This window comes from Harmonia axyridis, chromosome 7 (genome assembly GCF_914767665.1).
Source record: "Harmonia axyridis chromosome 7, icHarAxyr1.1, whole genome shotgun sequence".
NCBI classification, from domain to species: domain Eukaryota; kingdom Metazoa; phylum Arthropoda; class Insecta; order Coleoptera; family Coccinellidae; genus Harmonia; species Harmonia axyridis.
The window spans coordinates 11,642,930-11,669,760 of NC_059507.1; the positions used below are offsets into that span (position 1 = coordinate 11,642,930).

General features: G+C 34.7%; 1 protein-coding gene across 1 annotated transcript; it reads right to left on the bottom strand.

Moving 5' to 3' along the window:
- Window positions 1–8,249: 8,249 nt before the first annotated feature.
- Window positions 8,250–16,669, bottom strand: LOC123684640 (beta-1,3-glucan-binding protein-like). The gene is made up of 2 exons (XM_045623962.1): window positions 16,263–16,669; window positions 8,250–9,049 (listed from the first exon to the last, which is right to left on the bottom strand). The coding sequence occupies exons 1-2, from the start codon at window positions 16,633–16,635 to the stop codon at window positions 8,559–8,561; spliced, it is 864 nt and encodes a 287-aa protein (XP_045479918.1). The 5' UTR covers window positions 16,636–16,669; the 3' UTR covers window positions 8,250–8,558.
- Window positions 16,670–26,831: the final 10,162 nt, after the last annotated feature.

Below are 26,831 nucleotides of genomic sequence, written 5' to 3' on the forward strand. Positions count from 1 at the left end.
TTTCGAAGAAGCAGAACTGGAGGCATTACTTGATCAAGACTGGTGTCGAAAGCAACAAGAATTGGCAGGATCATTGGAAGTGACACAACAAACCATTTCAAAACGTCTGAAAGTCATGGGAATGATTCAGAAACAAGGAAATTGGGTGCCTTACGAGTTGAAGCCGAGATATGTTGAACGGCGTTTGTTTGCTTGTGAACAACTGCATGCAAAGCAAGACGGAAGGGATTTCTGCATCAAAATGTGACTGCAACGAGATACATGATGAAGTGATTTTACGGAATGACAATGCTCGACCCCATGTTGCAAAAGTGGTTAAGTCATGCTTGGAAACATTGAAATGGGAAATCCTACCCCACACGCTGTATTCTCCAGACGTTGCTCCCTCTGACTATCACTTGTTTCGATTAATTGCACACGGCCTGGCTGACCAGCACTTCCAGTCTTATGAAGAAGAAAAAAATTGAATCAATTCGTGGATCGCTTCGAAAGATTACCAGTTTTTTCAACGTGTTCACTGCTCAAAAAATGAGAGAAAGTAGTGGCCAGCGATGGACAATACTTTGAATCAAAAATGTATAACCAGTTTTCTACAATGAAGCCTTGAATCTCGAAAAAAAACAGGGGAGGCAAAATTGTACGCCCATGTATATCAGTGCTTTCTTGGGATACCATATCATCAATTCTTTTGCAAAGAACGAAAAGTTACCGAAATTATTTTTATTCTCATTAGCCAAATAGAAATATTGAAATACTAGGTACACTGTAGATTATTGCTTGAGAAAATTATGTAAAAACCCTAACAATATTTGTGATTTCTTTTTGAACTGAGCAGCAGTCATGTGGTAGTGTTCACTCTTGAGAATGCTATTGTTACGTTAAATCAGTGATTTGCTCAGCAAGGGGGGAAAATAAACATTTATCTACTCCTATTGAATTATATACTCATTATTCAACTGCTTTTGAGCAATTAGTAGTATCTATTAACAAACAGCGTGATTTATAATAACTCACTACTATAACTCACTATTATAAATAGGAAAATATGGATCTGTGCTTCTATACTTCTCTGCTTCTATTCGATTGGCCGAAAAGGAACATTCCATTATTGTTATTGAGGGGAGGATAGTCCGAGGGAATGTCACTTTTGACGTTTTCAAATTAAGTTGATATCTAATTATTGTGAATGTTTTGCTGAAAACGATTAATTCAGATAGTGAAGATGAAATATTATAAAGGTATACATTTCCAAAAGACAAACAGCTAATGTTACCATACAGAATTAATTGCCCGAAAAAATATAAAGGAGTTTGAAAAAATTTTCAAGATGGGTGTAAGATCATTAAGTCATCGTTTACAGAGAATATTTTTTGGTATATTTTAATGCATTTTTATAGGCAATTATTAAGGTTTTTCAATAAATTTCTATGTCTGTACTGTGTACTGGATTCGAGCTAGCCGAAGCTAGTTCGATTGTGATTGGTGGCAGTAAGTTTCCATCTCTCTTGTACGGGATCGAGCACATTATGTTTATTTACCGTTCCTTCTGTCTTTATTCTAAGTCTGTATTTTTTTCTTAGTATTTATTGATATAGTCGTAGATAAAGTATAGTATTCAACTTGCGGTAATGGTCATAACTCACTTGATGAATTACAGCACTCGCCTGCGGCTCGTGCTGCAAACATCATCTGCGTGAGTTATGACCTACATTACCGCTCGTTGAATAATATACTATTGCTTGTGTGCTTATTCAAAGCGCAGGAGCATGTATGGTGAACTTGTAACATGAAAAGCCATCTTTCGAGCAGTAGTCATACTATTATAAACTAATTCTCATTAAATCCACCGATGCTTGCAGGGAATGAATGAATTCACAAATCATCTGATTGAGACTCTTGTTGTTCTTCCCCACACACATAATATTTCGCAGCAATCATTAAAGTTTCAACTCGCAGAGTGTGTGTACAGTCCCATTTTTTACCGGTACACTGACGTTCAGCGTGATACGTGATACGCAAAGTGTTGAATTTTTCACAATTTCATATGAAGGGATCATCCCTCACTCTTGTCACTCGAGTTATGCCCAGTCTGGCCCGGGGCGGCCATAGAGAAAATTGTGACGAAGAATGCCCTAGTGAGATTTGTTTTCATTGCGATATTGTCAACGTAAGGGTATTCTCGGCAGAAAAGACCGTGAAATTTGTTCGCGAGATTGAAAATAATAACCCCCAGCGCAACCCCGGGCAAATGGTGAAACCGAGTTAAAAATTGTACGAATAAAATAAACCGCCGAAAAGAGAGAAATACGATTAAATTACTCATTTCGTCCGCTCGCGCGCAACGCTATCTTCTCCACCCTATGAATTTTAATGCCGCATTATTTTTTCTGGCTACGCGAAATTTGAGCTTGATGAAGTTTGCGTAGCAAACTAAGTTTTAATGGTTATCTGAAAAATACAGGGTGTTTCCTAAACATGCGGCAAAAATTCAGGGGGTTGTTCCTTGGACTATTCTAAGAATATTTTGTCCTTTGATGATTTTTGAAAAACCTATTTGTTTCGAAGATATAGGGGAAACAAAATTTCAGATAATAACATTTTATTATGAAAAATTACATGAAAATTCAACTCAACCTACAAAAACTGTTGAAAATGACCACCTCTAGCCAGCATACAAGCATCCAATCTTCTCCTCATTGACTGCCGAACCCTTTCAAAAACACCAGGATCATTTCTTATTAAGTTACACCCAGCAAACGAATTCAAATGAAAACCGTGTTTAATCTGTATTCCTTTACCATCTGCACTTATCAATTTTTAGTCAAAAAACTGGCCGTTTTTAGTAATTGGAATGTTGTTAAACAAATTTAAAAATAAATTGTACCTACTTAGTAAACACAGTGCGGTACGCATTTTTATTTAAACTATTATTAATTTTAAAAATATGAAAAATGTTGTTCGCCCTGTATCTTCGAAACAAAGAGGTTTTTCAAAAATCATCCAAGGAAAAAACATGCTTAAAATAGTCCAAGAAACAACCCCCTGAATTTTTGCCGCATGTTTAGAAAACACCCTGTAAATCGTTGATGTGACCCCCGCCCTCGGATTTCGTGCTCCCTTTGACTGGCTGATGGCAATAAAGTATTCCGTCTTCAGTTCCTATCTGTTGAGGAGTGGCTTTCAGTCTTCCTGCATAATTGAATGACGTTTCGCGAATCCCTGATTTCGGTATTCCCTAATTTTGTATAACCGAGTAAGATGTTCCGAATTGAATTGGAAAATATTACGTTATTAATAAGTTCACAAATTCTACCGTATTTGTATCAATTTTTTTTGTATTCATTTATTTCGCAATTAGACGTCTCAAGCAAGTCCTTTCCGAGGAATCTCTAATTTGCGTCTATTATTCTTTGGCCTACTCTCACCTTAACTACAACATCGTGTTATGGGGAGGATCCTCCTCGAGTCATCGTGCATTCATCGCACAGAAAAAAATCATGCGGCTCATTTTCGGCCTTTCACCAGTGGAGTCCTGTAGACCCTACTTCATTTCCAACAGATTGTTGAGTTTTCCCTGCGTTTTCATATTAAATTGTTTATTGCATATCAAAAAGAACTCAAGGTTGCTGAAAAAATGCTCTGATTACCATGATTACGATACAAGACATAAAGATATTCTCTGTATTCCAAAACATAGAACAACAAAATTTCAGCACTCGCCAACCTACTATGGTATCACGGCTTTGGTACGGCTATGGTACGGCTTTTGTTCAATCATCTTCCGGAGAGACTGAAAGTTTTGGAGTACAGAAAATTTAAGAATGACATTAAGGAATTGTTGTTGATGAACTGTTTTTATAGTGTCAGCGAATACTTGGATTACTCTTTTGTTTAAGGAATTCTAATCTTTTGTAGATCAAATTTTCTGTTTCAGTTACTAATTTGTTTCTTTTTTCGTATTATTATTGTTATTATTGTATGCATATTCATTTTGACGTTTTCTATACAGTGTACTCTGTCTTAAGGAAATAAAGAAATATTATTATTATTATTATTCTCCTTAGTTAAATTTTTACACAAGTGTATAAGGAATAGTAGACGAAATCAACATATCGTAGATGTCGTACAATAAGCTTAGGTATAGTAAATCCAAAGGCACTTGAACTACTCCATAAAAACACTTGGCCAGATGTCCCTTTGAAGTGGATACCGCGATCCTCTAAATACCGGTGTTTATCTGAAAGTATTGTTAGGCAATATATTCACTGGAATTCAAAGGAATTTCTGGTAACTTAGACAATACTTATATAATCGAAATATTCTGGATTCCTCCTAATAACTTTGTATATACTATACCTATTTATGAACATAGCTAATAATTGACAGGATCATTAGGAGTGACGCAACAAGCCATTTGAAATCGCCTGAAAGTCAAAAGAATTATTCAAAAACTGGGTGCCGTACGAGTCGAAGCCGAGAGATGTTGAACGGCTTTTGTTTTCTCGTGAATAGCTGCTTGCAAGGCAAAGAGATTTCTGCATCACATTGTGACTGGAGATCATTACGACAATCCCAAGCGCAGAAAATTATGGGGATATCCCGGCTATGCTTCCACGACTTCAACGGCCAAACCGAATAGTCACGGTTCCAAGGTCATGCTCAGTATTTGGTGGGAGCAGCTCGGCGTAGTGTATTATGAGTTGTTGAAACAGACCGAAAAAATCACAAGCGATCGTTATCGAACACAATTGATGCGTTTGAGCCGAGCATTGAAAGACAAACAGTCGCAATACAACGAGAGATACGATAAAGTGATTTTACAGCATACAAAAGTGGTAAAGACATACTTGGAAACGTTGAAATGGAAGTCCTACCCCACCTGCCGTATTCCCCAGACATTGCGCCCTCAGACTATCACTTGTTTCGATCAATGGCAGACGTCCTGGCTGACCAGCACCTCCGGTATTATGAACAAGTAAAAAATTGGATTGCTCCAAAAGATGACCAGTTTTTTGTACGCAAAGTTGTACGCCTATGTAGTTAACAAAAAAAAAATTATAATTTTGGAGAAGTTGTCTAAAAAGTTCTGTTCGTTTTCGATAGAATCAAATAGATTAAGGAGCTGGAGAAGAGTAAATATATAACCAACTAAGGGTTTTAATACTGAAGAGTATGGGATAGGAGTTTGGAATTGGACTTTGAAGGAGTATGGAATAGAAAATTGAGTTTGAATAAAGAAGTAATAGAGCCGAACTAAGTGGAAAAAATATTGTTCGAGATAAGTGATTTCAAATTTGTTTGTATAAAGTTCATTTAAATAGTTAGGTAATGAGATAAGGCAGTTGGTTATTGTTTGAAGGAAAGAAAATAAATTTTATATTTTTCTGAATCCAGCTGAGAAAAAAGTTATTTCGGGTGGAAATTTATATTCCTCTGGATCTATTTCGAAAAACTTTCAAAATTCAATTTGAATAGATTCATAAAATAAGAGATCCATTGATATGTATCAATTCAAATATTAAGATTACGTTTTCAAGAACAAGCCCAAAGGATCATCTCGACACTCATCATTATTCGAGCTTAGTACTCCACCCCTCCTCAAAATTAATTTTCAGTCGAGGCAGGATTTATTGGTCCATTCGCTTCGAATCTCCGTGATTCAGGTGCTCCATTTTCTCTGCCGTAACGTCTGGATGCCAAGTTTCATGTAACATGTGTCAGAAAGTGCACAGCGTGATTTCTCAACTCGAACATAAAAATTTCACTTCCGAAGTCAAATGTAGCTCCTGTTATGACAGGAAGAGATACAGAAGGAACCTGTCGCTTTATTCTCGGTATTTTCCGATTTTTCAATCAGAAAGAATGTAGATTGAAATATCTGTCGTGTGTTATATGAATTTCTTAGGAGGTATAGCTACAGGGAGGAACTAACATAAGTTTTAGGGGAAACGCACTACGGAATTAAGATTGACACTGTTTATCATGTGTCAGAAAGTACGTGGTGAACTGTGTCAGTCCTCAACTTGAACATTAGCATCCCATTGTCGTAGTTGAGTGCTGTTACATAAAATACAGATGGAAATGATGCTTTACTCTACTTGTTTTTAATTATCAACGAGATGAGACGTTTAGATAAATATTTTTCTTCGAGACTTGACAACATAAATAAAGATTTTTGGTAAGTATACATAAAAGGTTTCAATTTTTTTTAGATGTGCAATATTTGACTGTTTTCAAGTTTCCATCAGAAAAATAGAAAAAAACATAATTTCGTATAACGTCACTAAAAATAATTGAATATAATATTCAGAATAATTCAAATTATACCAACAACAGAAATGAAGATGGCGTCTGAACTTAAATCATACTTTGAGTTCAGAATTCTTCTCTTCTTAAAAAACAAGATATCACCTAGTACCAAATTCAACTTTTTGTTTCATAATAATATATAATATTGATAGGATTCTTCATACTTTTCTCGTTGTATAAGCCATTATTCCTCAAATATTCAATTTGTAAATACCTCGTACATCCATTCCATCTGAGATTAACAATTACCCACAATTTATTTATTCGAGATTGAAGAGCTAATTTTTCAATCAATCAAAGAGTGTTGAATGTATGGTGATAGGTACAAGTACAAAAAACAATTTATTATTGTAGAGTGCTTGTTATGTAATCTTGATGAATAATGATATCATAGCCATGAAAGTCACTTATCCTCCGGATAGAATTTTTTTCAAACATACTGGAATCCATTTGGAGATGATCCATCAAATTAGATCTATATTTACGATCATCATAATTGACTGATCAATGGAAAATTTGCCTAATTGCCGTTGTCATCAAAATTAATTTAGACAGACATGACATAATTGATAGTTATCAATTTTATCCTATTTCCCAGATTCTAGAACTTCTAGATTGAAATCACGCAAACCTTTATGGACTAATACCTTCCTTGAATCCAATGAAAGCGACAAGGAAATTTGGCGTTCGGGATGGACTTCTTCTAACGTCTTCAACAAAAGTCTTGTCGGTGATCCCTCAGAAAAAGTTCTAGGTTTCAATCTTCCTAGGAAAATTTGGTGTATTTTGAATCGACTTAGAACTGGTCATGGTCGTTGTAATAGTACCCTCTTCAAATGGCATTCTATTGATAGCCCTCTATGTGAGTGTGGTGTAGAAGAGACCATTGACCACTTGGTGAATGATTGTCCGATTTATAAATTTCATGATAGTTTCCAAGCTATCCATTCAGTTTCAGATTCTTTCTTAGAATGGGTAGTTAACTTCAAATCGATATAATGAAAACTAATATTTAGTATTCCTTTCTGCTTCTTTTTTTTTTTGTTTTAGGATCCAATTGGAAATTATAGAGTCGTCAACCGAAAAGAGAGGATAAAGAAAATTTTGTTTTGGTTGAAGAGGAAGTCCTTCAATATAAATTATGTCAGCTTATTCTGTAAACGTTTACACAAACCAGTCACTACACCGATACGGGGAGACAGAGTTTTTGCTGAGGTTTTTATCTGTTCTCTTGTATCATACGTTGAAATGTATGATGCCCCGTTACATTTCCTCTGCTAATACTGAGATTCATCGACACATATGCTTGATTGTTTGAAATTAATATTTTGTATTGCTCTTTCTCAAAAGAATATATATATATATATATATATATATATATATATATATATATATATATATATATATATATATATATATATATATATATATATATATATATATATACTTGCTAGCTGATGAAAAATGAAAATGAAGCTTTGGCCAATCGGGCAGTATCTTTTCTTGGGCCATCTACGTCTGATGAAAAAAATTCTGCAGCATACCGTGAATTGGTGTAATTCGAAATGTGTTACAGTTTTTCAAACTTAGCAACACTTTTCCCTGCGGTGGAGGAGAAGATTACGGTGTTTCATACCGAGATCACTGATGGAAACATCAGTTTGGCACCCAATGATCTCTGCCAAATACCCCTTTGATCTCCATAGAGGCGCTTGGTGGCTCTGACTTAGTACTATGGGTTTATATACCCGGTGACGATTTAGAGAATGATGCGCAGCCTACGACGCCATCTGTCGGCCAAGTATATCTCAAAGGCATAATGTACTAAATAAAGGCTTTGGTAACTAAGAATCAAATTGAAATAACAAACTGGCATAGGTAACTGAATAATCATTCCATATTTTGGGACTTGGGACTTGAAATAATTTCTACTATAAGAATTACAATACATATAAAAATAACTTGTATTTAGATTCCATAGTTATAACAAATTCATCTCGAAAATGTCCACAGGGTTTCACTTCCTTTGGAAGTGATTGATCTGATTTTGGTTCAATTATATTCAATATTGATTGAAGCTATTGCAATCACTTCTCCTAAATAACTTTGTTAAAGGAACTTTTTACACTTAATAATACTAGTCAGCAATCAGAAAAATCAATATTTTCACATGGATAATCGAAAGTTCTGATAAAGTTCTTGCCCGGAAAATATATGAAAGTCAAACACCCTTCAAAAGTTTTTCTCTCTCAATAGGTGAGGTACATCTTGGAATATCTCAATCTCTCCTTGGCAGCTTTGATGATCCGCAATTTATCATCGAGATTCGACGTTTCAAAAGTAATACTTCCGTCTTTATTCCTCCACGCCTTCGCAATTTCGATTGATAGAAGCAGCTTTTGTTCGATAATTCCTTTGACTGTGGCCAGGGCATCCTCGTTAGCTGGAAGTCTGCCCTCTATCTTCAGCTTCCGCGCCGATTCTGGGTATTTTTCCGATATTTCCCGCAATATCCCATTCACATCTTTTAACGAGTTCACTTCAGACCGCAACTGTAAGAGTGCGCTAGTTAAATTCATCAAGGCACTCCCACAACGCTTGGCCTCTGTGATGGGATCCCCAGTGGTGACTATCTTGTTAGCTTCTGTTGTGAGATCGTTATCTGTTGCCGTTGATGAAGGTGGAGGAGGGAGTGAAGTCGATTCCTCTTGTATGCCGTCTATTCTGTAGGGGGTATCGTCTGCAAAAGAAATAAATATCGTTAGAATAACGATGCGAGTTCTTCGCTGTGTTTGTTATTTCTTTTAGATCATCTTACTCATTTGTTGTAAACATGTTAACCCAGATATGCTGAATAATGGGTGTTTTTTTTTTCGAGGTATATAACTTTAAGTTGGCATTACTGTCCAAGATGGCGACCGATTTAACAGCTGTCAAGTGATTTATTCTCAGTTTGGTTTGGCAATTCATCATGAATACACTCACGCCTGAACAACGCTTGCAAATAAATTTAATTTCGAAAATAATGGTTCTGTGCGGAATACGTATCGAAAACTACATCCATTTTATTTTGTTTAGCGATGAAGCGCACTTCTGGTTGAATGGCTACGTCAACAAACAAAACTGCCTCATTTGGAGTGAAGCTAATCCTCAAGTGAATGTCGAAACACCGTTAGATCGAGAAAAACTGACTGTTTGGTGCGCTTTATGGGCTGGTGGAATCATTGGTCCGTACTTCTTCAAAAACGATGATGGCCAGAACGTTACAGTCAATGGTGATCGGTATAGAGCCATGATTACTAACTTTTTCATTCCTGAATTGAACAACCATGATGTCCAGGAGCTGTGGTTTCAACAAGACGGCGCAACATGTCACACAGCTCGTGCCACAATCGATTTATTAAAAGACACGTTTGGTGACCACCTAATTTCACGTTTTGGACCTGTGAATTGGCCTCCAAGATCTTGTGATTTAACACCCCTAGACTACTTTCTGTGGGGCTATGTAATGTCATTGGTCTATGCGGATAAGCCACAAACCCTTGACCATTTGGAAGACAACATTCGCCGTGTTATTGCCGATATACGGCCACAAATGTTGGAAAAAATCATCGAAAATTGGACGTCCAGATTGGACTACATCCGAGCCAGCCATGGCGGTCATATGACAGAAATCATATTTATAATGTAATGACACAAGATTATCTTGCAGATAAATAAAATTCATGTCAATCGAATAATCCATTGTTGTTTTATTTTTTTTATTGCAATTTAAAGTTCTATAGCTCTAAAAAAAAACACCCTACAAAAAAAAATTGAAGGTTTCAGCCTGGAACGCAGAGATTTTATAATATGTGAGTCCTTTTTGAGTTAAGACTGTGATAAAAAATTTACTCTTGATGTAATGGTTCTATGGAAGAAGAAACCACTGAATTTTGAGCCTGAAATGATGAGATTCGATTTGATTATATTTTTTCCAGAAAAATAGTCAGTTCTGCATGTATATAATGTGAAACCAATCCCATAGTTTCATTGATTGATTTTTCGGGGATTGTACGTGTTTTCCGAGAATTTCACTCATATTGATCTACGGGACCGGTAAATATTATTCATTGATGAACCTCTTCCGCGAATTTTCCATAAACCCAATATCAGAAAAAAATTGGTCAAACTCACTTGGATGTTCTCCGGCGCTGACATAGTCGCAATAGGGTCGGCTTTTTGGGATATACAAACCCTTTGACGCTAAGGATTAGCATAAATTCGTTCTGGGGAATGAATGGACCGCTGGACCCTTTTTTAATGGCTTTAATTCTTCATTCTCTATAGGTGACATCAAACGCAAAAGGACCAAGTGGATGATAACGAAGCGAAGCACTGGATGTTTTGCTGTTGCATCACACAAAAATTTGTCGATATTCATAATCATTCAGTTTTTAATTCAGGTTTATGCGTTGGAGCATGTTGCCTATATTGGTTATTAATATTGTACAGGGTGATTTATTAGCTCACTGAAAAACTTTACCATATCAAAGATCCTGTAATTTTAAAAACCATAAAAATAAATGGCTGCGTTGATGCCTTCCTTTTTTTATTTGTTTTATTTATTTGTGTTAAAAATTACTAAAAACGTCAATAGGGCGTCAAAGGGCAATTTTTTTTGGTACCTAAGATTTTAGAGCTGATTTCAACTATATTTGGCAAGCTAAATCTGTACATGCAATCCGTTATTCTCTATCAGCTCTACTTTTTCAGAAACATCAACTTATCTACCAATGTGGGTTTCATTCAGTACATTCATTTATGAGAGTTATGAAATTATAATATATTAATTAATGTAGGTACAATGGTTTCATTGTCAGTCTGTAATTGAGTAAATTCCAGGTAAATCTATATAGTGGAACCATTACCTATCATGTACCTGAACTGACCCTTTCAATCCCCTAACTCGGGTAAGAGAAAAATCATACTTCCTCCGTTACATATAATATTGGGCTTCAGGAAGCAATTTGTAAAGGTTTTTGATAAGAATGAGTTATGTTTTGCATATATAGGGGTAAAAATGCATCAGTTGAGCACTGAATGACTCAAAGCGGGGATATTTGACAGCACACAAATAAGACACTTAATTAAGGATCCTGCCTTCATAAATTCAATGAATCAAGTTGAACGAGAAGCTTGAACATCATTTGTAGCAGTTGTGAAGGGTGTTTTTTTTTCGAGGTATATAACTTTAAGTTGGCATTACTGTTCAAGATGGCGACCGATTTAACAGCTGTCAAGTGATTTATTCTCAGTTTAGTTTGGAAATTCATCATGAATAGACTCACGCCTGAACAACGCTTGCAAATAGTGCAATTTTATTTCGAAAATAATTTCTGTTCTGTGCGGAATACGTATCGCGCACTACGTCCATTTTATTATCGACACGATGAAGAGCACTTCTGGTTGAATGGCTACGTCAACAAACAAAACTGCCGCATTTGGAGTGAAGCTAATTCTCAAGTGTATGTCGAAACACCGTTACATCCAGAAAAAATGACTGTTTAGTGCGCTTTATGGGCTGGTTGAATCATTGGTCCGTACTTCTTCAAAAACAATGATGGCCAGAACGTTACAGTCAATGGTGATCGGTATAGAGCCATGATTACTAACTTTTTCATTCCTGAATTGAACAACCATGATGTCCAGGAGCTGTGGTTCCAACACGATGGCGCAACATATCACACAGCTCGTGCCACAATCGATTTATTGAAAGACACGTTTGGTGACCGCCTAATTTCACGTTTTGGACCTGTGAATTGGCCTCCAAGATCTTGTGATTTAACACCGCTAGACTACTTTCAGTGGGGCTATGTAGAGTCATTGGTCTATGCGGATAAGCCACAAACCCTTGACCATTAGGAAGACAACATCCGCCGTGTTATTGCCGTTATACGGCCACAAATGTTGAAAAAAGTAATCGAAAATTGGACGTCCAGATTGGACTACATCCGAGCCATCCGTGGCGGTTATATGCCAGAAATCATATTTAAAATGTAATGCCACAAGATTATCTTGCGGATAAATAAAATTCATGTCAATAGAATAATCCATCGTTGTTTTATTGCAATTTAAAGTTCTATAGCTCTGAAAAAAACACCCTTTAGAAAATTTTCTAGGCAAACATATAGCTCGATACTATGTTGAAATGGTTCACAAGCTTAATAGTTTCAAAAACTTTAGGATGCAATATGAGAATTGAAATACACTATTTACACTGTCACTTATACTGTTTTCCTGAAAATTTATGAGACATGAGTGGGGAACAAGGTGAAAGACTTCACCAAGATATTGAAGTTATGGAGGACCGCTAGCAAGGAAGATGGGACATGCACATGATGACAGATTACTGCTGGAGTTCAAAAAGGGATTGTTTGAAAAAACATTCGAGAATGTCGCGGAAAAGAAGCTTTCGAAGTGTTGAGTGACGATTTGATTTCTTCAATGTTTTTTTTTGTTTGTTAGTGCGACATAATATTGTACTTTGTTTTACAAAAATGAAAATTTCGTATCTACTTTTGTTTACTACACTTACGGTTAAAATAATGTAACTTATATTTCTCTAAAATTGTATATCTTAAAAATTTGAGCTCCTAGATAAAATGAATACGTTATTTGAATTCAGGGCATCAAATCAGTTCAAAAAACCTCGACACCAAAACAGCTATTCTCCTGTGAATCTACCAAAACCTTCAGAGTCATTCTCATAATAATAATAATAATAATCGTTTATTGATCTCATAAGACATACAATTATGTGTGAGATAAGTCACAGAAAAATAAAAAAGAAAAAAGTTAACACAAATAATTATCAAATGTATCGTTTAAAAATTCACCAACAGTATAATAACAATTTCTTAACAATAAAACTTTTACACTGGCCTTGAATTCTCTAAGATTCAGAGACGTAATATGGGAAGGTAAATGATTGAACAATTTTATGCCCTGGTATGTGGGCGACATTTCAAATTTTGTTGTTCTGTGTTTTGGCACAAACAGCACTCCCCCACTTCTTGTATGGTAATTATGAAAGCTTGATAATTTTGTGATACTATTCTCCTTTTCCTTAATATATAATAAGGTTTTAAGAATGAAAATACAAGAGCGTGAGAATATCATTTTGTGAAAAAACTGGTCTACAAGACGTCCTTGGTGTTATATCATATATCATGCGAAAATCTGCTTTTGAATAATAAAGACCCTACTAACCTCTGAAGAATTTTCCCAAAGTAGGATGTTGTAAGATATATGGCTATATACTAAGCTGTAATAAATATTGATCAACTTTTGAACTTTTTAATTTACCGCAGACCAAATCAATGTGACTGAACCATCTTAAACCTTCATCCAGAAAAATTCCAAGAAATTTTACACAATCTTTAGATGTGGTCACAGTATCTAGATGGTGAAGAACGAGTTTCTTACTATATTTACCTAATGAAAAATGAATACATTCAGTCTTTCCGATATTAATTACAAGATTATTTGTACGGCACCATTTTACAAAACAATCAAGTAGAAACTCGCACAATATTTGTAGCTCTTCGAAAGAAGAAGCCCTAACAGCAAACGATGTGTCGTCAGCAAACAAAATAATTAAACACATCTTCGAGAATGATGGTAACTCGTTTTGGGAACAAAAACTGAACAATTCATTTTTCAAACTTGCAGGAAGGTCATTGATGAAAATAAGGAACAACAGAGGTCCAAGGACGGATCCCTGTGGTACTCCTAATTTTAAAGTATACTCAGATGATGTATGATGATGTTAAAGCCTCTGATTTCGTGATTTTCTCGACGTAGAAAATCCAGTTCAATATTTGCGTACCATTCCAAATACGGCCCTGTCCGAAAGGGTTAAAATTACGGATCGAGTCCGGTACATGCACCTTATTAATTCAATATGAAGTGGTGGCCATTAATATCCATGAAATTTATCTTGCCGATGCACTGTTTTCGAAACGCGAAAATTACCCCCTCGCTTCGTTTATGAATAAACATGTCTTTTAACGCTTTACATGTCCTGACGCCACCTTGACAGGTGTGCACGTGACACCGAGAACGGAGGGAACATGCAAATTTCGGGCACGTTTTGTGATTTATTATTCGGCACTCTATTCTCCCCACGGTTCCGCCGATGTTCTACAGGTCGAGCCTTTCCATGATATAGGGATAAATACACCCTAGATTAGTTTCTAATGATTCTAATTTCCAATTCAACGCTTGTTCCCCCATATTTTTTGGGATCCTCCTTGATTTACGACGACTTTTGCTGGATGCTATAAGCTGGAATATATTCAGTCGGGAGGAATTGTTCCCTGTGATGGGAATAAAAGGTGTTTGGATTGTCAAAACGTGTAAGACGTGTATTAAGTACTCTGTATTGGTGATACAGTTATCGATTTGAGTAGTCCAATAAGCGTTGTTTAATATTTCTCAAACCTCTAACAGGCCACTTGAAAAGTCCCCGGTCTATAATAGTAAAACACATTTTTTGGCAAAATTCGATTTTATCATTCAACATAGTTGCCTTCGAGGGCGATACAGCGATCTTCCAACTTTACGATACCATTTTTGTAGTACGATTTGTCTTTCGCTTCAAAATGGGCCTCAGTTTCCGGCGATTACTTCTTCATTGGCGCTAAATTTCTTTCCAGCGAGCATTCTTTTGAGGTCTGAGAACAGGAAAAAGTCGCTGGGGGACAGATCTGGCGAATACGGTGGATGCAGAAGCAATTCGAATCCCAATTCATGAAATTTTGACATTGTTTTCATTGATTTTTGACACGGCGCATTGTCTTGATGAAACAGCACCTTTTTTTTTCTTCAAATGGAGCCGTTTTTTAACGATTTCATCCTTTAAGCGATCCAATAACGCTATATAATAATTGCTTTGCTGTTGATGGTCTGGCCCTTTTGGAGATAATCAATGAATATTATACCTTGCGCATCCCAGAATACTGATGCCATAACCTTGCCAGCTGTTGTGTTTTTCCTCGCTTTGGATTCGGTTCATCGTGTGCATTCGATTGGACTCTGGAGTGAAATTATGGAGCCATGTTTATTGCACTTAAACAGCTTCAAAAACTGCTCAGAATCATTAACACGTTCTTGCTTTTGACCGATTGTGAGCTCGCGCGGCACCCATTATGAGCACAGCTTTTTCATGTACAAATATGCGTGAATGATATGATGTACACGAATTTTTGCATCGCATTGTGATCCATTGAGTATAGGAAAAAGCCAAATTTATCTGATAGATGTTGTTGTTGAGTCATATTGAGTATTTTGCATTCAACATTTTAATGAAAATAATGCAATAATAAAAGAATAATAAAAATGGAAGATTGTTTGTGCAAAACAAACTGAGCAGTTACGTCAAGTCATGTAACTCATAAATAAAACGACAAATACTCCTAAAAATTAAAAAACCCTAGCAATAAATGAAAAATAGCCCTTTTAGCTCCAAAGTAGCGAAAAACTTTTCAAATATGTTCCCTAGTTCAAAAGTTATGATAATATTACATTTGCACTTTGTACACACTATATTTGGATTGACCAATCTTCAGGTCACCTTTTCTTATTGAGGTCATAAAGATCTACTAACCATTTTTCATTGATTCAGGTAATAATATTATATTCCAGCAGAATTCAAGCAGTTAACCCCGTTTTACCCAATATGAGCTTCCATATATTTATTTCAATATAAACTTTAGGTTAGCTTCAGGTGATCGAGGATTGTTGAATCGGCCACAAGAGAAAAAATCCCTGAAGCTCAATAATTTATGGGCACCTTATAGTTTAGAGTAGCCATGTCAAAAGGTTATGATGAATCAGTAAGAATCATTGGGTTATTGGAATTTGAAATCTTGAGATGAGTAATTGAAAAATGTATCCAATTTTCAACTTACCTTTCACAACAAATTCTCCATTATCATATCTGAAACCCAGTGCGTTTCTGATAACGAAAAGCCAGAAGTATATCTTATCACCAACTCTCAAATTCGTGCGACGATCCTCAAACACCCAAAAATCACCGGTTCTATTCAAGATATCTTTCGAAAAGTAACCAGCCTCCAAAGAATCCATCCTCTCGTTGATTTTACCATGGAAGGCAAATATAGAAATTCCATCGCTGTGAGGTATCTTGACACTGAAGCCTCTAGGATATAAGAGTTCAAATTTCGGCTCTGGCACGGTGTATTCATGACCACAACAGCAAAACGCAACATTCCACAAGTTAAACAATATAAATAATAAGGCGAACATCTTTGATTGCATCATTTCTGCTTGAACGACTCTTCTGAACTGTGAAATGAGACGGTTTGTTATTTATGTGTAATTATCTTGGTCTACAGATAACCTATGCTGTTCTTTGCGAGCAATAATCCGATGAAGTATCCTATGGAAATCCCGTGCTCCGAAAAGGATTTTGTATTTTACAAATACAACGCGTGTTGGACACTTGATAATGCTTTCCGGTATTTCAGGAGGAAATTTGTTGGGAATAACGTCATTTATTCGATAATAATATTGAAAATACTCAAAGAAAGTTATCTACAGGGTGTTCTGATTTGTTTCCGACAAACTGAAACGGGTGATAGATCACATCATTTTAAGCAAAAACATTCCTATGAACATGGGTCCGGAAATGCTTCGTTTCCGAGATACAGGGTGTTAAAGTTGAAAAAATAATTCGCGTTTTCTTAAATATCTTTCGACTGATTCCAAATAATTGCATGAAAGTTGGTACATAGGGTTTTTTGAGGTGAGAAATTCAAATTTGTGGTCGATTTGGTTGTATTTTCTAGAGGACGCCACTGGCAATCATTTCGTCCCCTTTAAACCGTAGCAACTTTTCTGTGCAACCCTGTACGTTATTCTGGGCTAAAAAAATCGATTCCCCTGACTTTTCTAGTTAAAAAAGGTATAACTCATTTAAGTTGCTAGGGGCAATCGTTTCAGAGAAAAACGCATTTAAAGCCAAATCCATATTTTTGTAATCTCTAAAACATGTAGAAACAAATTTGTAATAATTTTAAATTAAATATTTTTCATAAGTAACAATTTAGAACAAAACAAAATAACATAATAATTTTTAAAGAAGGTGTTCGAAATGTCCACCGTTCTGTTGAATGCACAAATGACATCTTGGAATGATTGATTGTTTTACATTCAACAATTGTTGCGGCAATAGATTTAAAATGGCTATACACAATGACAGATTTAAAGTGTGCTAGGTTCAGATGTCATTAATTATAATTATAGTTAACTAAGTTAATAGCTTATCAACAAATACAGGAAAATGGTATTGGTTACCAAAGGCCCGAACGAAGCATACAAAGAAGAAATCATCTACAGAGAAATAGGATTTTACAGACCTTCGAAGAAAATAGAAACTCAGTATTCGTAAAGCATCCCAACAACGCAATATTTCAGGAAACAGAATATTCAGAACACTTAAAAACAACAATTACATAGCATACCACTTCTACTTATTAGTGGGCAATAGAAAATCCGCATGCATTTCGCCTTAGAAATTTTCAAAATGAATTTAAATTTAATATTTGAATAGAAATAATTTCATGAAAGGATTTCGAAGCAATCAAAACATATTAAAGAAAACGCGAATTATTTTTTCAACTTTAACACCCTGTATCTCGGAAACGAAGCATTTCCGGACCCATGTTCATAGGAACTTTTTTGCTTAAAATGATGTGATCTATCACCCATTTCAGTTTGTCGGAAACAAATCAGAACACCTTTTATACTAATGTTATAGAGAGGTTGTTGTTACTATAAAAAAAAACTATAGAGGTAACTTTTTTTTATTTATATGTTTGTTGTGAATAGGCTCAATAACTACTGCATCAATTTCAGAAACTCTTTCACCTGTCGAAAGGTACGCTATTGCCGAGTAACATAGTCCAAGTTTCATCCAGATATTCCTATGGGATCGGGATCTACGTGAGTTCAACTGGAATAAGCCGGTGAGAAAAGTGCTATTGAAATTCTTGAAACTTATTCGCTGGAGTTTTGATTGATTATACGTAAGTAGAATGTTCTACAAAAATGATTGTTTTGAGTAGATCTAAAAAAAAGTCCGCGACACCATATACCTATCTTTCATAAATAAGTCGCAATTCGACATTTGGTATGAAAATAATATGGAAAATTAAATGGTGAATTTCGAGCATCATTATGAGGTAAGCGTTTTAGTCCTTACTAATAAAATATACATCATCGTAAAGGTAATTTCACGAAGATGAACTTTGTCTTGAAAATTTTTTCATTTGGACGCATACTTTGAGAGATAATTTGAAATGGATACATTACTATTACCATTGTCTATTACTACAAATGAAGTGGACATGGCGTGACCGCTGGTAAGTGTATAATACCGAGCTACGCTCTCCGATACTCATCTAAGTATATATAAAACCGCTTGCACATATACGTCAAACTTTAAACGTAAAATCACAGCCCAAACGGGACCATCTAGAGCAAAAATGACAAGAATAAGACCCCCCTCAAAATCGTCTGGAGATCCCGGGAAAAATCCCAAACCTTCGATTCTCCTCGCGGTTTTCGAGTATACGGGGTGTTTCGGATCATTTTGACATTTCAAGTCCCATATTTCTGTGGTATCTGTGGACAATTTGACTGTCAGTGTCATGTTAATAATAAATATTCCATTTCCATATATGAAAGTTCTTGAAGAAGTTTGCAGTTTCCAAAATTGTTATTCAATATTTAAATAAATGCCGACAGATAAAATGCAAAGTCTTCGGCGAATCAAAAATTCGATAGATATTTGTCAAAATTTAGAAATGAACATTTATATCATCGAATGCATTTTCCTCAATTCAGGTTTGTTTTAAGTGTTTGTATCATTCAATTGGATATGAATGTTACTTTATTTCAGGAATTTTTCGTTTATCTTCCACAAACTATAAAACTACATTATCTTTGGTGAGAATTTGAATCTATTGCGACAGAAGATGGAACTACAAAAGAGAACAGAAGCTTCATCTGATCATGTATTAAACAGATAGAAAAACTCCTTAGATAATTCACAATTGGCTTTATTACTGGAAAAAGAGCCAAGTTAGTCAGATGACATTCAAAAATTTCCATGTGCTTTTGGAATATCTAAAATATACACTTTTACGACAGAAGAGTGCAAAAATATAAATGATCAATCCGTTTTTGAAGAATTTGAGTGCAGTGCTGTTGAATTTATAATGAATAAGTCAAATCGTTGTGAAATCTTCCATAAGAATAATTTCAACTATATATTATTTGCCGCTCAACTGAAACATGTATTAATAAACCTTGGAAATTAGAGTCTCAAACTTTTTACCTGATTTCTCAAAAAGGTTACACCAAGATAAGACATTAAAATTTCTTATGAGGTAACATAAGCCATGGGTATTTGAAAAGCAAGTCTATTCATTCTGTCTCTTTTTAGTTTGTTTATTAAAGCTATACTAGGATATACATATAAAAAATCAGTTGAAATACTAGTCAAAAACAGAAATAAAATTTAAAGGATCATTCAGTATATGAAGAATTCCAACATGGCAGTTACTTTTGAAATTGGTATCAATTTTCCAGCAATTCAATGTAGGTATAAAATACTTTAAAAGTAACTATTCATTAAAACTTTCCATTTCATGAATGAATGATTGAACTCGTATAAACATGTAGATACCTATTTCACTAAAGTTTTCAATCGTTATATAGGAATAATTGCTCTATGGCCAGTTCGAAAATGCTATCCTACTGATTTATTCATTGCTTTTAATTTTGGTAAAAATTAAATTATTAATTGATTCAGATCCAAAGTTAACATTAACATTAACCCACTAAATGGGTCAATAGTATTGGCTGATACAATTTTAGTACCGAGGCAGTCATTTCAAATACTGAACACATCTTCTGACTGAAGTAAAAATTGAACAATGATCTTTTTTTACTTGCATCTTGAAATTAATTTTGCACTTTTTCAGAGTTCAATAATGAGATAATTATTAAATTGACTCAAGAGATTAACAGAGTATGCTTTATCAGGATTAGTTAATACTGCTAAAGACGTTAATGAACCTATTAATTTCTTATATGGTTCATCATTACAACTGTCTTTTGTTGAATCAAATTTCAATTAAGTTTTCAGAGGAGTTTTCAAATGTTTACAATTAGACATGTTGAATAATAATAATGTATTGCAATAGCAATACATATTTGAAGAATATAAACAATTACTATACTACCTTTTTCATAATTTCTAGTGATATTCATCCCTAAACATTTTTAGCTTTCCGTAAATTCTTTATGATAAAATTATCACTTAAATTTTCTATCAGATATAATCATTCAGAATTAACATTTGTTAAAACAAAAAAGTCATCCACGTACAATGCAACAACAGTTAGCAAGTTATTTTTTGATTTTATGTAAATACAATGCTCAATTGTTGATCTTTTTTAACTAATATCTGTCAAAATTTCATTTACTATATATATTGCCCTGTTCAATTTACTTCTGAGTAAAACCCAGAGCTACAAGCTTGCTCTATAACGTAGCGAACCATTATTCAGCTGTCCTCCACTGAATCAGAATTATCTAGTGAAATTTCTATATCATCCCTTATCTATGATAACTACATCTCGACTGGTATTAATGATAATTGTTACCTGTATCCCTTTGATCATTCACCAGAACCCACAAAAATCATTTTTGTCCATATACCTTCAAGAAATATGCAACAGAAGAGTATGCAAAATTCATCGATACAATTTTCAGATTCTAAAAACGCCTTAGTTCTTCAGGAATGTCCAATTGGTCTTTCAATATTATAAATTATGGAAAATAACCTACTATTAACCAAATTTTTAGATTTCAAAAGGTGTCCTTCCTTGTATTCTAAATATATACACCCTATATAATTGTTGATCGAATATTGTATTTCTTAATAAATTATGGAATAGAAGAATAATTTGTTGCTCAACTGAAAAAAGTATTGATGAACCTTGGAAATGAGGGACTTCTTATAACCTGATTTCTCAAAAATGTTACGATTGCTTGTGAGGCAACATAAGCCATGGGTTTTTGGAAGGTAGATCTATTCATTCTGCTGCTTTTCAGTTTATTATAGCTATACTGAATATTCCTAAAACAAAAATTTCACTGTAGGTCTTTTCATAGATCTTATCGAATGATTAAGAAAATTCAATATTTGTCAAAACTGAAAATAAACATTGAATGCAGTTTCTTTTTCAGGTAGTATTTCTATTGACTGATAATAACTCTCACATTTTGCTTATGCATTTTTCCCAAATTATTTAAAGAAGAAAGAAATTGCCATTTCTAGAGAAATGAGAATTTCAGATTTCAAAATGTCTAATTACTACTTCAAATATATATACACCCTATATAATTGTTGATCAAATATTGTGTATTTCTTTACAAATAAGTTAATAATTTGAAGCTTTAATCTCAATTTTCAGACTTGAATTGGTCCAACATCTCTAGATACTTCTAATTGATATTCGACAAATAAATATCCTGTATAATTATCCATCCAAACGAAATTAATCCATCTTCTGAAAAGAAAAACAATGTTTACTATATAGAATTAATTTAAATAATGATTCAAAAGTGATGAAATTTTGCAGACTTACTTATTTTGGGTCTTAGATCACGAATCCGCTATCATAAATTCCTTAATCCAGCTAGTTTTTTTTTTTAATTGTGAAATTGGCCTAATGAAGGTGAGGTTATCCACATTAATAACTAGTTTTCTTGTATTTTATTAACTGATTCTTGTTAGAAATGATTAATTAATCACATTTCAAGCTTTCCCTGCAATAAAAATGCCTTTTTTTCGTCAAAATCGATGGTTTCATCCATTGTTTATATATGGCGGCGGCCATCATGTTTAATACGTAACGTCTGTCAGATGCATAGACCTAATATTAGGTCTATGGTCAGATGCGAAATAATCTGCAACGTTGCCTGTATGCCAGATCTTCTTGATGGGATCGGTTTTTTACTTGGTGGAAATTCATATTAATAGATTGTTTGAGATTATGACGTATTATAAAACTGTATGGGAACTCATAATTTTCGCACAGCTATTCGAGCAGAAAATTCGGCAAGTTTATTTTCGAAATGAATAAATGGTAGTTCATATGCTGTTATTCTGGTTTTTTCGATATTGGCATCGGATTCAGTTTAGTCCTCCTGAACATATACAGGGACATTGATGTTGACGAGGACGCTGTGATTACAAGGTTTTCAAAGGGTTCACAGACCAAATTAGATTTTGTGTTATACTTGCCAATTGTCTTCTTTTTTTTTCATATGAAACAATAGATTTACTATTTTTTTTTTTTAATTTCTACCTGAATGGCTAAAACCGTGATAAGTAAATAAATATATTATAATATAACAAATACATAAGCGTACAAATTTTTTTACCGAAATTTGAGGCTTTATTGTAAAACACTGATTATACATTTATGATTTGAAATATTGCCCATCGCTGGTCACTATACTTTCTCACATCTTTCGGGCAGCGTACGAATTGAAAAAACTGGTCATCTTTTGAAGCGATCCACGAATCGATCCAAGTTTTTAATTCTTCATAAGATAGGAAGTCCTGGTCAGCCAGGCTGTGTGCTATTGATCGAAACAAGTGATAGTCCGAGGGAGCAACGTCTGGAGAATACGTCGGGTGGGATAGGAATTCCCATTTCAACTTTTTCAAGTATATCTTGACTTTCGCAACATGGAGTCGAGCATTGTCATGCAGTAAAATCCATTCATCTACTCTCTCGTCGTATTGCGGCGGTTTGTCTCTCAATGCTCGACACAAACGCATTGATTGCGTTCGATAACGATCGCCTGTGATCGTTTCAGTCGGTTTTAACTCATAATACACTACGCCGAGCTGGTCCCACCAAATACTGAGCATGACCTTAGAACCGAGAATATTCGGTTTAGCCGTCGACGTGGAAGCATGGCTGGGATATCCACATGATTTTATGTGCTTGGGATTATCGTAATGAACCCGTTTTTCGTCTCCAGTCCCAATCCGATGCAGAAATTCCTTTCGTCTTTGCCTCGAAAGCAGCTGTTCACAAACAAACAAACTCCGTTCAAACACCTCCCGGCTTCAACTCGTACGGCACCCACTTTTCTTGTTTCTGAATCATTCCTATGACTTTCAGGCGTTTTGAAATGGCTTGTAGTCCTAATGATCCTGTCAATTATTGTTGCGTTTGAAATGAGTCTTGATCAAGTATTGCCTCCAATTCTGCATCTTCAAAAACCTTCTCTCTTCCACCGCGATGCTGGTCTTCGACATCCAAATCACCATTCTTGAAGCGTTGAAACCACTCTCGGCACGTTCTTTCACTAATAGCGGCCTCACCATAGGTATTTGAGAGCATTCGATGAGCCTCAGCCGCAGTTTTTCCATATTGAAGCAGAAAATTAAAACCTCCCTCAAATGACGAGAATTTGACTCGTAAGCTGACATGGTTAATCGTGAATATCTTTATGATGCAGACACAAATCGACTAACATGTCGATGGCGTTATGTTCACAAATAACTAAACTTATTGTATGACATCTACGATATATTTATTTCGACTACCACTTACCGTTACAGCCAGCTATTGCAAAACGGCAAGAGCAAAGTTGTACGCCTAAATCTAAAATTTCGGAATATGACATTGTTCAGCTAAAATATTTTCGAAGTTCAGGCGCTTCCGGTTATATAAGAATTAAAAAAATTTTTTTCAAAACAAACTTTTTTTTCATTTTATGTCTCAGATATTATCGAGATTTCCATTCTCAATTACTCTTTGCTAAAATTATTGTGTTAGTCCTCATAGTTTTCAAAATATCAAGGAAAAACCGTAAAAAAGAGAGAATTTCCTTATTCACAATTACCTGAATTATTTTTACTGTGAATATCCTATGCCTATTTCAATTCACTTTCTCAAACTAAAATGATGTTGGAACATCGTGCATATCTTGAATTTAAGAAATATCATCACAGGGTGCCAAAAATTGTGAACAAAATTTGATCATAACTTTCGATTTTCAAATCAGAACCCTATTTTTTTGTGATTTCGCTGGATTCTACGGTAAAAAATAAGGGTAGTGTCCAAACGTGATTATGCTCTCAAATTCAATAATTCAAGAGTTATTTGAGATTTTATGAATTTATGTTATACGTAGGGTCAATTTTATTCGATCTGTTTCCAGACAGACTAGCAATAATACTCTATGACCATAGAAAGTTAAATATCTAATTACTTTAAAATGTGACAGGTATTTTCATTATCAAAGCTTCACTAATTTGATTTCACGAATTGAATTTCCGATATTCAAATGACAAAATTCTGGATATACTTTTCTCTAATTATGTGGCAAATCAGTTCTTTCCGGCACATTTTGTGGAACAAAATAGACCGGAACGGATTTATCTATTATTTGTCAAATTTGTGATACAGAAAACTGTTCTACCAACCAACATTTTTCAATGCAAAAATCACTAATAGATATTTATGGAAATTTCAATTTCAATAAAAAGGCAGTGAATTCGGGAACATAATGTTTAAAACTCGTACAGAAGGCTCATTCTACCACTCGGTCATTCTGAACTCTTGGAAGAATATCAATAAGTTCTGCACTTGTATTATAAATATCTAATTCCATATTCACGATGAATGCAATAGAATTATTGGTAGAACTCATCAAATTTTAAATCAGAAATTTCCTCATCTACTTGAAAGGATGTTGCATACTTCATGAATATCCATTATAATGGATGGAGTACCTACCTAGAAGAGAAAAACCTCTACCTACCAAATGAAATAAAATCATGCAGGACTCCTGTGTGCCAATTCTATTCATATGAAAAAGCGGTAACATTTTATGAATTCAGGAAAAATCAGCGTGGTGTTGAAAAGGGAGTAACAGAAAGTTTGAAACATCCTTCCGAATTATCTTCTCGTCAATTGGTGGTAAATGTGGATATTTCTGATTAAATGCTCGACAAGTTCTCGAAACAATTCTGTTGCATTCACCGTGGATATGGAATAGATCCAGAATTTCATTATTTGAATAACGGGGATTCATATCATCAAATTATAATCTACTAGATTCAATAATGAGTACACCTGTCACTTTGAAATAATTGAATATTTGAAACGCACTCTAGAAACAGATTGAATGAAATTGACCCTACGTATAACATAAATTCATAAAATCTGGAATAACTCTTGAATTATTGAATTTGAGAGCATAATCATGTTTGAACACTACCCTTATTTTTACCGTAGAATTCAACGAAATCACAAAAAATAGGGTTCTGATTTGAAAATCGAAAGTTATGATCAAATTTTGTTCACAATTTTTGGCACAATATTTGAAACACCCTGTGATGATATTTTTCAAATTCAAGATATGCACGATATTCCAACATCATTCTAGTTTGTGAAAGTGAATTGAGTATACGCATAGAATATTCACAGTGAAAATAATTCACGTGATAGTGACTATGGAAATTCTCTATTTTTTACGGTTTTTTCTTGATATTTTGAAAACTATGAGAACTAACGCAATAATTTTAGCAGAGAGTAATTGAGAATGGAAATCTTTATAATATCTGAGACATAAAATGAAAAAAAATGGTTTTTTCGAAGAATTTTTTTTTAATTCTTGTATAACCGGAGGTGCCAGAACTTCTAAAATATTTTAGCTGAATAGGGCATCATGAACAATGTCATATTCTGAATTTTCAGATTTCAAATCGGCCCCGTTCTCCAGAAACGTCTAATAGGCCTTCGAACTTGAAACACCCTGTATAAATATTCATATAAATATCTAAATATAAATATTTTTGAGAGGTTAAGCTCGATATCGGTGTAATCTGGGATTTGGTCCCATATAAAAACTCGAAACCCTTAACGGCGAACCCCCTCAAAATTTAAGGCTAGGACCGCCCTTGGTTTGTCGTCATGGAAAGTTATTTGCATCAAATATTTTCATGTGAACAAGGGCGAAACGATATGTTCTAGGCAAGAAGTCTTATAGAATTCTACCCTAGAATCAGCATAGGATACCGAGTGAATCGTCTAAAATCAGCTAACGATACAAGGTTTCCGAAAAAAATCTTTTATTTTCTAGAGGGATACCCAGTGAAGGATCTACCGGCATAGTGACGGGGTCCAAGGGGCGGAGCCCCTTCGGCGAGCAGAGCGAGTTTTGTATCTAGACTTGGACGGGGATGATCGTTAGGAATATGCCTAGGGCTTCTACTAAATCTTTTTCATTCATTCTACGATATTCCAATACGATATCCTGTGTTTTTTCCACGATTTCTGTTGTTGTTGATGTTTTTGAACATCCTTGACGTGGATTGTCTTCAAGACCTTAACGACCCCGTTTTAATTCAGCAACCC